This window comes from Phocoena sinus, chromosome 1, assembly GCF_008692025.1.
Source record: "Phocoena sinus isolate mPhoSin1 chromosome 1, mPhoSin1.pri, whole genome shotgun sequence".
Classification (NCBI taxonomy): Eukaryota; Metazoa; Chordata; class Mammalia; order Artiodactyla; family Phocoenidae; genus Phocoena; species Phocoena sinus.
In genome coordinates this window covers 135,696,472-135,711,127 of record NC_045763.1, presented here as the reverse complement: position 1 = coordinate 135,711,127, position 14,656 = coordinate 135,696,472, and the positions used below count along the sequence as shown (strand labels likewise).

Sequence of the window (14,656 nt, the reverse complement as noted above, 5' to 3'; positions counted from 1 at the left end):
GCAATGAGAAGCCCACGCACCACAACGAAGAGTAACCCCCGCTCGCCACAACTAGAGAAAGCCTGAATGCAGCAACAAAGACCCAAAGCAGCCAAAAATAAAATAAATAAATTTATTTTAAAAAAAGAAAGAAAAAAGCCAGGTACATGAGAGGCACAGATGTTACTTATGTCTGACAATTAGATGAGAGAATCAGAACTACCCTAACTGCCACCCAAGTATCTTTTCCCAATTTTTTTCTGGCAGCCTAACTTTGACTCAAAAATCTAAACTAGAACTGAAAAATAGAATCTTTAAGAGTATTTTTAAAAGCCCCTGTAGTCTTGATGCTTTCCTTATCTTTCGTAAAACCTAGTATGGCATTTTTAAAGGATGAGATCAGTTGTAGGTGAAGAGTGACAAGTGTACAAACAGCATTTTGATTACCAAGCTGCTTACTAGAAAGTCTTACCTTTTGCCACTGCTTGAAGTCTGGAACAACTGATTCAAATCTATTTTCTTTACTAGGGGATAAAATGTCTTTTCCACTGAAAGAAGGAAAAAGAGCAAAAGCATGGTCTCATAACAAGGTATAAAAAAAGAAAATCATGAATCCACACATTTATAACAATTAATAATATGTTTCTCCCGGATGATTTTCCCAAAAGCCTTTCAGGTTCAGCCTCTCCCTCACAGGCATTTATTTTTAAATTTACAAATATAAATATAAATTCAGACCCTAATCAGACCTGAGTAAGCAAGTTACAGGGTCAGAGGCCATGACAGTATTAAAAGAGTGGTCTCTGGGTCCTCAGCACCCAAAATTAGGTCATCATAAGAATGATTCCTGCTGAACACAGCAGCCAAAACAATATATAAATAGAAAGGAAGCCTAAAGAACAATTAAAACTCAACATTTAGGTCAGGAGCCCCAACTTCTGTTAAGAGTTTCCTTTAATATCTTTTGAAGCCTCACAAGGACAAAGCTCTTGATAAAGAAGTTCCTGAGGAGAAAGGGAGAAGGGAACCACTGCCACCTGTGCTCCTCTCCCAGCTGAGCGTCAGCACACAGTAGAAGCGGGCAATGGCGGCAGCAACCAGCTTGGATATGTACCAGCTTCAGCTTCCACAACTTCCAAATCTACTCACTGGGAAACCTCTTAGAGCAGGTTTAGATCCAGGCAGGTTAGGTTTAGATCCCAGCCTCCAGGATCTAATGCCTGATGACCTCAGCTGGAGCGGATGTAATAATAATAGAAATAAAGTGCACAATAAATGTAATGCTCTTGAATCATCCCGAAATCATCCCTCCCAACCAGTCCGTGGGAAAACTGGCTTCTACAAAACCGGTCCCTGGTGCCAAAAAGGTTGCGGACAGCTGTCTTAGAGGATGTGAAAAACTGAAACTGCTCTTCTCAATTTGAAATGGAAATGGTACTTAAATGTGTTTCCTCAACAGATGAAGCATCTTAAAGTTTAAAAAACAAAAAAAAACTTTAGAAATCACTGAGTCCAGCCTGCATTCAAAGTACGGATTCCCACTAACCTTGGCTGTGATGTAGTCAACCAGCCTCCAATTAACTACGTTGTTAATTAACAAAGGAAGGCAGCTTCTTCCATTATCAAATTTCTCTAATTGTTACAAGATATGATATCCAATCAGAATCAACCTCCTTATAACTGCCAGTCATTGATTCCACTTCTTGGCACATGCACTATGCTACAGAATTTGCAGATGGATCCAGATATTCAAGTTTGCCAAGAGTAATGACATAAGTTGACTTGATTTTAAAAAGAGAGTAAAGAGAAGAAAAGAACAAGAGTTGGACTTAAGTGGAAGCAGCAGCAGTTGGGTACAGGGATCAAGATGATCAGAGATGATTAGAACTAGAAACTGCAAGACCATTCAAGCTCCTAGCAGGATTGTGCCCATGTAAGGGCAGCTGGTTACCTCACCAAAATCAATGTTAGAGTAATTACAAGGTAAAAGAGAAACAAGGTAAAAAGAGAGGAAGAATTGGACTGAGTTATCAAACATGATGTCATATAATCAGAAAAACAAGATTCTTGGAGACCCACGTATTATTTCTGAAGAACTGCTGCCATTTGACAAGGCCATCCTTAACACTTTGCAATTTTTCTCTTGTAGACTCTTCATTTTGTTCCACTTCCTGTTTAAATTTATTCACTAAGTTTCTCCATTTCTCCGTCAACTTCTGCAACAGTGCAAGGTCTGCAGTGTCCTGGATAAAATGCATGGAATTAAACCACTTATTCATTTATTCATGTAACAAATACTTATTAGCATACACCAGGCCATTATTAACATTGCAATACTAGAGTCATATGTAGGAAATGGATCCAAAAATTGAAAAGATATTCCTTTTTCAAAATATCAGTGACACTATTACACAGTCCCTTTGGTGGCGAATTTTTCCACAGTAAAAAAAGCATTAGGAACAAGATTTTTTCCTTTGCAACATGAGCCCAGTTTCCTCATAGGATTTGGCAGGCAGTGCAGTACATTGGAAAGAACAGGAATTTCAAAGCCAGACAGAACCAAATGTAAATAAATTAATTAATTAAATTTTTAAAAAATCTATAAATTAACAAAGGCTTCTTGTAGTTTCAACCCTCAACAGTTGGAGTCTCTTTTCCCATGACTTAAGTGAATTGAGCTTTACCTTAGTTGACAGCAGTATGATGAAATGCTTAGCATATTTATTCCAGCCTTTTTCATTGAGGTAAAGTCTTTTAGCCAACATGACTTTATTTCTTTCAATTACCTATTTTTAGAAAGTACTAAAATTAGGAACCTAAAACATTAACAAACCATTGTAATTTATTAAACCCAAACCAATTTCACACACCAATTTTTCACTGAATCATTAATTCAATAACAATTTCTTATTTAAATCATGAACTAGGGGCTTCCCTGGTGGTGCAGTGGTTGAGAGTCCGCCTGCCGATGCAGGGGACATGGGTTCGTACCCCGGTCCGGGAAGATCCCACATGCTGCAGAGCGGCTGGGCCCGTGAGCCATGGCCGCTAAGCCTGCACATCCGGAGCCTGTGCTCCGCAATCGGAGAGGCCACAACAGTGAGAGGCCCACGTACCACAAAAAAACAAAAAACAAAAAACAAAACAAAACAAAAAAATCATGAACTAACTTGAGTCATAAATTCATATTTTCTAAAACTACTGAACTGGAACCAAATTGAACAAAGTATATAGCAGAGGTTCTCAATTTTATCTCAAAACCCCTTTATACTCTTAAAAATTATTGAGAACTCTGTAGAGCTTTTGTTTATATGGATTATATCTATTGTTATTTATTGCATTGGAAAACTGAAATTATTTAAAATATGTATTTTTTAATTCACTTAAACATTAATAAGCTCATTATATATTTAACATAGTTTTTCTGAAAAATACATTTTCTAAAACAAAAAAAAAATAGTGAAAAGAACACGCAGTTTCACATTTTTACAAATCTCTTTAATGTTTGCTTTAATAGAATAGAGCTGGATTTTCATTTGCTTTTGAATTCAATCTGTTGCAATATCCCATACCATGTAGCTTCAAGAAAAATCATATCAGAATGAGAATGAAAAAGGCAGAAGATAACTCAGTGTTACAATGACACTAGTTTTCACCTCATGAAGGGTTTTATGGACCTTCAAGGAGGTCCACGGACCATACTTTGAGAACCACTGATATACTGAATCAATTATATAGGCATTCAGTGAATGAATGACTGTTCAAGACACTGTGCATATATCGGTGAACAAAGTCCTTATTTTCAGAGAGTTGACATTATAGCTGTTATTTCCTATTAGGGATGATCCAACACAAAGCCCCATTAATTCAAGGTATTCTTCTACAGAAATCTCTTACCACTGGTCAGTTAGTTCTCTACTGTTTGAATACTTCTAGAGTGAGGGAACTCACTTGTCATCTTTTTTTCTCCTACTGAACATGCTAGCTCCCAGATTTGTTTCTTTTTTCTTTTAAACTGAGGTATAGTTGATGGACAAGATTATATAAGTTTCAGGTGTACAACATGGTGACAGACAGTTTTTAAAGGTTATATTCCACTTATAGTTATTATAAAATATTGGCTATATTCTCTGTGCTGTACAATGTATCCTTGTAGCTTATTTATTTTATACATAGTAGTTTGTACCTCAATCCTCTACCCTATCTTGCCCCGCCCCCTTCCCCTCTCCCCACTGGTAACTACTAGTTTGTTTTCTGTATCTGTGAGTCTGTTTCTTTTCCAGGTTTGTTTCTTATGTTATATATTTACTTTCACAGTTGTTTTCTCTGGACATGTCAATGTCCCTTTTAAAGTTCTGCATCAGAATGGAACATCTGTGTCGTAGATGAGGTCTGACTATTAAAGAGGAAAATGGTATAAAAATTTGAATCTGTTGAGGGTCATAATTTATTGTTAATATTATAATTTCCAGATGTGAAATTAGGCAACCAACCAGCAAACATTTTAGAAAAATAGAACACTGTATTGTGGGACATTACTACTTTCCTAAAGCATCACTATAATTGTCCACAGGCTGCCATATTTCAAGTCAGTTGTCATCTTGGGTACCAAGGTAATAGAACCAAAGCAAGTTATCAAGTGATCGTAATACAGTTACATTATATAAAAAAAGTAAGAACCACTTTCCCAAAAAAAAAAAAAGAACCACTTTCCCTAGTTTATTAGTGTATAATTAAAGTTGAAAGTTTTAACATGTTCACAAACAACAGAAATAGAATTCTGGCTCATACTCATAGGTTCTGGTGGAAAAAAAGAGCCCTTAATTGGACAATAGCCAGCTATCCAATAGAGAATAAACAAAAGAAAACAATGTAACTTTTCCTTTTCAAGGCCCATAATAGAATAGCTGCATTATTCATCAATTAAATATACATCTTTGGGCTTCCCTGGTGGCGCAGTGGTTGAGAGTCCGCCTGCCGATGCAGGGGACACGGGTTCGTGCCCCGGTCCAGGAAGATGCCACATGCTGCAGAGCAGCTGGGCCTGTGAGCCATGGCCACTGAGCCTGCGTGTCCAGAGCCTGTGCTCCGAAATGGGAGAGGCCACAACAGTGAGAGGCCCGCATACCACACACACACACACACACAAAATATATATATATACTTCATTTTTTAAAATTTTGTCTATACGGAAACAACCTAAATGTCCATCAGCAGATGAATGGATAAAGAAGATGTGGTACACACACACACACACACACTGGAATATTACTCAGCCATTAAAAAGAACAAAATAATGCCATTTGCAGCAATATGGATGGACCTAGAGACCATGTGAAGTAAGTCAGACAGAGCAAGACAAATATCATATGACATCACTTACATATGGAATCTAAAAAAAAAAGTACAAATGAACCTATTTACAAAACAGAAATAGAGTCAAAGATGTAGAAAACAAACATGGTTACCAAGGGGGAAAGAAGGGGTGGGAAGGACAAATTGGGGGATTGGGATTGACATATACACACTACTATATATAAAACAGATAATGAATAAGAACCTACTGTATAGCACAAGGAACTCTACTCAGTACTCTGTAATGACCTATATGGGAACAGAATCTAAAAAAGAGTGGATATATGTATATGTATAACTGATTCACTTTGCTGTACAGCAGAAACTAATACAACATTGTAAATCAACTATACGCCAATAAAAAATTAATTAAAAAATTTAAAATTAAAAAAAAATTTTTAAAGATATATATATATACACACACACAATGAAATATTACTCAGCCATTAAAAAGAATGAAATAATGCCATTTGCAGCAACATGGATGGACCTAGAGATTATCATACTAAATGAAGTAAGTCAGAAACAAAGACAAATACCACATGATATCACTTACATGTGGAATCTAAAATATGACACAAATGAACATATCTACAAAACAAAAACAGACTCACAGATATAGAGAACAGACTTGTGGTTGCCAAAGGGTAAGGGGGGTCGGGGAGGGAATGATTGGGAGTTTGGGATTAGCAGATGCAAGCTATTATATATAGGACAAATAAACAACAAGGTCCTACTGTATAGCACAGGGAACTATATTCAGTATCCTCTGACAAACCACAATGGAAAATATGAAAAACGATGTATATATATGTATAACTGAGTCACTTTGCTGTACAGCAGGTATTAAACACAACATTGTAAATCAACTGTACTTCAATAAAAATTTAAAAATAAAATAAAATTTTGGGGACTTCCCTGGTGGTGCAGTGGTAAAGAATCCGCCTGCCAATGGAGGAGACATGGGTTCAAGCCCTGGTCCGGGAAGATCCCACATGCTGCAAAGCAATTAAGCCCATGCGCCACAACTACTGAAGCCTATGCACTCTAGGGCCCGCATGACGCAACTACTGAGCCCACGTGTTGCAACTACTGAAGCCCATGAGCCTAGAGCCCACGCTCCGCAACAAGAGAAGCCACCACAATGAGAAGCCCGCACACTGCAACAAAGAGTAGCCCCCGCTCACTGCAACTAGAGAAAGCCCACATGCAGCAATGAAGACCCAATGCAATCAAAAAAAAAGTAAAAAAAAAATTAAAATAAATAAATAAAAATTTTGTCTAGATTATTGAAACTGTAAAATGAAACTTTATCCAGCCAAAAAATAAGTTACGATTTCAGATGAACCAACCTTTACGGACAATTCATATGTGGCTGAGTTCCAGATATCTCTTTCTGCCATTAACTGTTTAATATCACTCTCCATCCTCCCTCTTTGTAACGTATATAAGTCATGATATTCTTCTACAATTCTAAAAGAAAAATTTAAAAACAGCTATATAAATACATATTTAAAAAATAATTTTATTCTAAAGTAGGCAATTTGTTCCTTTAAAACTCATCACAAGGTAATTATGGTATAACTTCTGGATATATTAGTAACACTAATATACAGTGAAATAGAAGAAAAAATACTCACATTTCATGAATAAATCTTACAAAGGTCCTAAAGTAAAATGTTCAATATATTGTTCCCTGCTCTAAACACTTTTCATCATATTCTTCTTTATTCACTAGAATTTTCACACCATGGTACTCCAGTGGTATAACACTATATCTAATGAAAAATTCTGAATACAAGTAGTAGTAATATAGCTGTTTTTCATTTTTTTTCCTCACAGAATTTAGGATTCTTTATTAAGAAGATATAAATGCACAAAGCCCAATAATTGTGAGCTACATTTAAAAATTATATATAATTAGTATAAGATTTAAATAAATTCTCTACCAATCAACCGAAAGCTTAAGTATAATTAAGTACATTTTTCTTAAATCTTTTTTCTTCTTGTTTACCAGAACATACCTTTTCCTTCTAACTTACACTGAAACTTCTTTTAGAATTAAAATCCCTTCTGAGGTTAAATACAAACACAGAAGTTATAAAGTGATTGGTAGCCTTTCACAAACCTTTTGAAAACACTCCCTCCTAAGGAACATTAACTTTTCTGTAAGAATAAAAGGTCAGTGACACAAAATTCTTCTAATTTTGTTGAAAGCCATTAACCGCCAACATCAGTTCCTAAAGCCTCCTTCTATTTGGAGGCATCCACTTGTTCAAACTGAGAAAAAATTAATCACTGCAGGTGGCACACAGATGAATGTACATATAAAAATTCAACAAGCAATAACCTTAAGAGTTATGCACTTTACTATCTAAAAGACCTCAATTTTAAAAAGTGAATTAATGACCCTTATTTATCTTTTTAAAAAATATCTTTATTGGAGTATAATTGCTTTACAATGTTAGTTTCTGCTGTACAACAAACTAAATCAGCTATATGTATACATATATCCCCATATCCCTTCCCTCTTGAGCCTCCCTCCCACCCTCCCTATCCCACCCCTCTAGGTTGTCACAAAGCATCAAGCTGATCTCCCTGTGCTATGCAGCAGCTTCCCACTAGCCACCCATTTTACATTTGGTAGTGTATATGTGAATGACTCTTATTTATAACAGTCAAAGAAAAAATTCAGAAACAACCTTAATGTCCAACAACAAGGGACTGGCCAAATAAAATATATAATGCAGCTCTATGATGAAAATACTCTGTAGCTAATTAAAGATCATGTTCTTAGGACTTCCCTGGTGGCGCAGTGGTTAAGAATCTGCCTGCTGATGCAGGGAACATGGGTTCGAGCCCTGGTCCAGGAAGATCCCACATGCCATGGAGCAACTAAGCCCATGAGCCACAACTACTGAGCATACGCTCTAGAGCCCACGTGCCACAACTACTGAAGCCTGCACTCCTAGAGCCCATGCTCCACAACAAGAGAAGCCACCGCAGTGAGAAGCCTGCGCATCTCAACAAAGAGTAGCCCTGGCTCACCGCAACTAGAGAAAGCCCGTGCGCAGCAATGAAGACCCAACGCAGCCAAAAATAATTAATTAATTAATTTAAAAAATAAATAAAAAATAAAGGTCATGTTCTTAATACTCTGGTACATAGGAAAAACTTTTGTGTACAACATAAAATAAGAAAACCCGGGGGGCTTCCCTGGTGGCGCAGTGGTTGAGAGTCCGCCTGCCGATGCAGGGGACACGGGTTCGTGCCCCGGTCCGGGAGGATCCCACATGCCGCGGAGCGGCTGCGCCCGTGAGCCGTGGCCACTGAGCCTGCGCGTCCAGAGCCTGTGCTCCGCAACGGGAGAGGCCACAACAGTGAGAGGCCCGTGTACCGCAAAAAAAAACAAAAAAAAAAAAAAACAAAAAAAAAGAAAACCCAAATGACAATAGTACACATTCAGTTTATATCATTTTTATAAAAAATATATAGAAAAAAGAAAAATATATTGAAATATTAATAGTAGTTAACTTTAAGAGAATTGTGAATGTTTTTAATTTTCTTATTTATGTGTTTCTGTATTTTCCAAATTTTCAACAAAATAATTAGTCACGATAAGAAAAAAATATTACCTACAATATCTAATCACACACACACAAAATGAACCATCCTACTTCAGAACCATCAATGTTTAAAGAAAATGAGATTTTTTTTTCTCTCTTTTCTTCCCCTTCTCTCTGATTTTAGATGTTTTGTTCTGATAATTGACATTAGCACAAAAGAAATTCTAATTTATTTATTTTTCAAAGATTTTTTTTTAAATTTTTTAATTTTATTTTATTTTTAGCTGCATCGGGTCTCAGTTGCAGCACATGGGATCTTCATTGTCGCGTGTGGGATCTTCATTGAGGCATGCAGGATCTTTAGTTGCGGCATGCAGCATCTAGTTCCCTCACCAGGGATTGAACTCAGGTCCCTGCATTGGGAGAATGGAGTCTTAACCACTGGACCACCAGGGAAGTCCCGAAATTGTGATTTTTTTAAAATTTATTTTTGCTTGTCTGTGTTTTCTAATTTTCTTATAAGGCACATGTACTGCTTCTATGATAATATAATAATATTTTAAATCAACTAAATAAAAAATTAAAATGCAATCATATATATCTTTTGATACATACCCAAGAGCTTCCTAGTAATCAGAACTCTAACAGAAAACAAAATAAAATATGAAAATGAAATAGAATAGAGGTTAGCAAACTACAGCCTTTGGGTCAAACCTGGCCCACCACTTGTTTTTATATAGCACATGAGCTAAGAATTTTACTTCTTTTATTTTTTATATATTTGATTTATTTTATATTTTTTTTTTTTTTTTTTTTTTTTTTTTTTTTTTGGCGGTACGCGGGCCTCTCTGCTGTGGCCTCTCCCGTTGCGGAGCACAGGCTCCGGACACGCAGGCTCAGCAGCCATGGCTCACGGGCCCAGCCGCTCCGCGGCACGTGGGATCTTCCCGGACCGGGGCACGAACCCGTGTCCCCTGCATTGGCAGGCGGACTCTCAACCACTGCGCCACCAGGGAAGCCCTATTTTATATTTTTTAATGGTTAAAAACCAATAGGAGAATAATATTCTGTAACACATGGAAATATTATAAATTCAGATTTCAGTGTCAATAAATAAAGTTTTATTGGAACACAATCATGTTCTGGTATTGTCCTTGGCTGCTTTTGCACTACAGTGGCACACATTACAAAGGAACAGTTGATTGAGTAGTTGCATCAGAAACCATATCTCACCATCTGGCCCTTTACAGAAAAAGTCTGCTAACCCCTGAAATAGAATAAAAACATTAGGACCACAGTAGAGTCACTAAAATCTAAAAAAGAACTACACTCACACTACTAACTAGGAAAATACAAACAAAAACCAGGTACATTTCATATCTATTAGACTGATAAAAGATATGAGCAAAAGGGAAATCTCATACACTGATTAGAGGATATACTGGTACAACCACTTTCTGCAGTATCTGGTAACATCCAGCAAGACAAGGCTATGCATATCCTATGACCCAGTAATTCCACTTCTAGGTTTACCCCCCTGGAAAATTCGCACACAAGGAGACACAAGATGTGTATTACAACAGTGTGTGGAAGAGTTAATATATACAATGAACTTTAACATATATTAACTCCTTTAAGCACTGTTGTAATTCAAAAAACTTCAAATGCGGGGCTTCCCTGGTGGCGCAGTGGTTGGGAGTCCGCCTGCCGATGCAGGGGACACGGGTTCGAGCCCTGGTCCAGGAGGATCCCACATGCCGCGGAGCGGCTGGGCCCGTGAGCCATGGCCGCTGAGCCTGCGCGTCCGGAGCCTGTGCTCCGCAACGGGAGAGGCCACGACAGTGAGAGGCCCGCGTACTGGAAAAAAAAAAAAAAAAAAAACTTCAAATGCTTCTAAAAATTTTTATTTCTTGAAATAAGGTGTGAAGCAAGTATGACATAATGGCTAACATTCGGTAACTCACCTGGCATTCTTTTCAGCATCTAAAAGAGCTTGTGCCAAAGCTCTGTGGGCCTTCTCTGCTTCCTTTGTTAATTTCATATCATGTGCCTGAACCAAACACAGCTCCCTGAAATAAAGCAAGCAAATTTTGTATTCATAGTTGAAGATTTTGAAAACGTTTCTACCTAGGAAATCAGATTTATACTCAGGAATCTTCTCAGTTATCATGTGTACATCTCTTCCTAGTTTTTCTACCTTATAAACCAAATCAAGAAATCTAGTGTTCATTCAGGTGGACTCTTACCAGGTTTGGCAATGGAATCAGACTGGCTAGAAAAGGCAGAAAGAAGATGGGGAGGATTCTCTAGAATGGAGTGAAGGCAGATGCTGGCAGGCAAGGCCTTAAGGCTGCTCTGTCCTACCCTGTGACATACCTATCCTATCCTCTTCATTCTTGTCACTAATCATCTTGCCACAAGGTTGGTTGATCACTAAATGTGATTGCTATTATATATAATGCTTATTCTCTTTGGGATTTGAACCTTAACATCCATAATCACGGCGCTGCTCTGTAAACCAAACTAAGATAAGCATCTCTATTTTGGAAGGAAGAACAAGAGTCTTTTCCCTAACAAACATACAACAGACCCCTAGTTTTGTGTTAACCTGTGTAACCCATGTCTCTACAGTTATATCCAGGTCTTTCTGTTCTCTTGCAAAACACGAAAAGAGAATCAGAGAGTCCTCACCTTTAATCATTCTACTTTCCCTGAGTATTTTTTACTCTCTTTAGAGACAGGGCTTTGATAAGCACAGTTTTTACCTGGTCAGTTCCTCAATAACATTATTAAAATTGTACAGTTCTTCTAAAATGCGCTGGTCCATCACTCGCTGAGTTACCATGTCTTTGTAGAAGTCAGTCATATGCCAGGCAATTTGATCAAGCATTTGTACATACCGCTCTCTGTATGAGAAAGAAGGAAAATAAGACATCATGCAGAAGAAAAGGAAAAACGAGCCAGAAAATATGTGAGAGAGAAAGTAATGTTAGGGAAAGAAATAGCAAACAGATACTCACAAAAGATATGTGGGGAGAAAAAGACAGAAAAAGAAAAGGATCTAGGCTGTGAATTCCTGCCATGCTCATGAATGAATGCGCATTCCAAGTGAATGAACTGTGGAGAATTTTAATCAGAGTCATAATTATTTGGAATATAATGTCTGAGATGTAAAACAAAATAAGGACTTTTTTTATTTCTTCTTCTAAATTATAAACTCTATCAGGATAAAAACTATGTCTTACGTATTTACACATTTACAACATCTAACAGAGTGCCTTGAATATAGTGGAATTTTTCTAAATAGTTTTTTTTGTAAATAGTTGAATTCATGAATAAAACCACTTTCTCAAACTGACCAAAATGTAAAAAGACACCAACTGTTTAAAAATAAACAAAGACAAAGAAGTCTTTAAGTGCTAAGAAGTAATTTCTCTTGCTTCTGAATAAAACCAAACAAAATATTTGGAAATGATCACAGATGATAAATTATAAATACCATAACTGAGCAGTCTTCATTTATTTTAAAAGTGATCTAGGTATTGTATTCTAAGCCTGAGACCCTAGAATTTTAATATCTTTCAGTTGAAATAATCATTTAGCTTGATCTCTCACCCACTGACAAAAAGAATTATCCAGTCCTTGCTTAAACACTTAAAGTGACAGGGAGTTTATCAGCTCAATGTGCAGCTCATACATTGGGACGTATCAATTTTTAAAACACCTTCTTTAGGACCCTCCCTCATGGCAATATAGGGACAAAATATTCTGAAGGGCCTTCCCATTACAACACAACTATATCCATGATAAAGCATACTTCTTGAAGCATTACTGGGCTCACAGAAAGAAATAGAATTCTCTAGGGATGAAAAAACAACAACAAACTAAATATGGTAAGCTAACAATGGAGTGGGAAGTGGTAACCAGTATTCACTAGGAAGACCCAAGGTCAGGGGTGGCCCAGTAAAAATACCAACATTGGGTCCCAGACACTAAGTCTTGGGCTTTCTTCAAAGTGGGCAACCTGGGAGTAGGACTATTGGATGAAGCCAGGATTCCAGAAAAGAAAAAATACAAATCATCCCTTCAGGAAGCATCCATGATTTATACCCTGAGGATTTCATGATTAAGATTAGCCAAATATTAGTCACACAAGCAAAGACTGGAAAATACTCATGTAAATAAACCATCATGAATGAGACGCAGAAGAAACAACACACAGTAGATTTAGATACCAATGGTCTTCATATATTAGAATCATCAGATTTAGAATACAAAACTATGCATGAAATGTCTGAGAAATAAAAGATGGAATTTAAACATGAATAAGCAACAAAAAACTTATCAAATATGATGAGACAGATATGGACACAAACCAACAGAACTCTCAGGGGAAAAATGTAATTATCAAACTGTAAAACTCAATAGATGAGTTACAGCAGAATAGATGTAGCTAAAGAGAGTATTAATGTCCTGGAAAAAATACCCAGAATGCAGCACAGAGACAAGGAGGTGGAAATTAAGAAATAGAGATAAAGAGACAAAGAGCATAGAATGAGAAGATCTAATATAAGCCTAATCAGAGTTCCAGAAAGAGAAAACAGAGAGAATACAGACATTCATCAAAGAGATCATCACTGATACTTCTCCAAAACTTATGAAGGACATTAATTTATACATAGGATTGTGGTACAGATATAGGTGCAAGAAATAAAAAAAAGAAATCCAGAGGAACCAAATACACTCTCCTTCCTAACATAACAATGACAACAACAAAAAAAGACACAGTATGTGAAACAATTTTTGAGACACTGGGTATCAAGCAATGAAAGAAAGTGATTCCTGAGACACCAGAAATAAATAAGGTAAGCACTATGATTGCTCCAACTTGCTGGCCTGAGAGAGTTTTCAGGCCATGCAATAAGGAGATGGAACCCATGAGGACCCCACTGGACTCCCTAATTTAAGGAGACAGAGCTAAGAGTCTAGAGAGATGAAAGTGGCTAGAGTTCAGAGGACAAGCTACCAGGGAGAAAAGAGCTGCACAGAGAGACCTCTGGAGGTCTACAGAGGGTCCCCCTCAAGTATTCAGCTAAGTAATGATCAGGGCATAAATGTGAAGAAACTTTCTGAGACCAGGGAAAAGAACCATCTGAAAGGATCAAAGGTAAGAGTGCCCGGCACTCACACATGGCTCAAAATCATGCCTGTTCCACCTAGCCAAACTGGAAAAATTCATGATTCATGGGGCAGTGGATAGAATACAAAGAAAAGTCTAGTCTCAGTATTCAGGAATAATTAGCCCTAAATTGAGCATTGTTCTGGTCCTGCCTAAAGGTCCCAAAAGGTCAAACTGTTTTCAAGTAACAGTTGTGTCCCAGAATAAAGCTCAAGAATATTTTTAAGAGTACAAAAACACATAGTATCCAATAAGGTAAAATTCACAATGTCTGCCATTCAATCAAAATTACCAAGCATGCAAAGAAGTAGGAAAACACAACCATGAAGTGAAAAATAAATTAATCAAAACTGACCCAGAAATGGCGTGTTAGAATTAACAGATAAGGACACTAAAAGTTATCATAACTATATTCCATATGTTCAAAAAGTTAAGGAGTATAACTGATTCACTTTGTTATAAAGCAGAAACTAACACACCATTGTAAAGCAATTATACTCTAATAAAGATGTAAAAAAAAAAAAAGTTAAGGAGACATGGATAGTATTTTTTGAAAGACCCTAACTGAGCTTCTAGA

The 14,656-nt window shown here is 37.0% G+C and overlaps 1 protein-coding gene across 2 annotated transcripts in view; it reads right to left on the bottom strand.

Annotated features, from left to right (window-relative positions):
* AXDND1 (axonemal dynein light chain domain containing 1) overlaps window positions 1–14,656 on the bottom strand; it is an 84,100-nt gene that overhangs the window by 43,478 nt on the left and 25,966 nt on the right. For both annotated transcript variants that reach the window (XM_032611764.1, XM_032611763.1), the window contains exons 10-15: window positions 11,666–11,806; window positions 10,865–10,969; window positions 6,687–6,807; window positions 2,664–2,765; window positions 2,059–2,222; window positions 452–527 (exon numbers count right to left, since the gene is read on the bottom strand). In XM_032611764.1, the coding sequence (XP_032467655.1) occupies window positions 452–527; window positions 2,059–2,222; window positions 2,664–2,765; window positions 6,687–6,807; window positions 10,865–10,969; window positions 11,666–11,806 (709 nt within the window). The remainder of the gene's footprint in view (window positions 1–451; window positions 528–2,058; window positions 2,223–2,663; window positions 2,766–6,686; window positions 6,808–10,864; window positions 10,970–11,665; window positions 11,807–14,656) is intronic.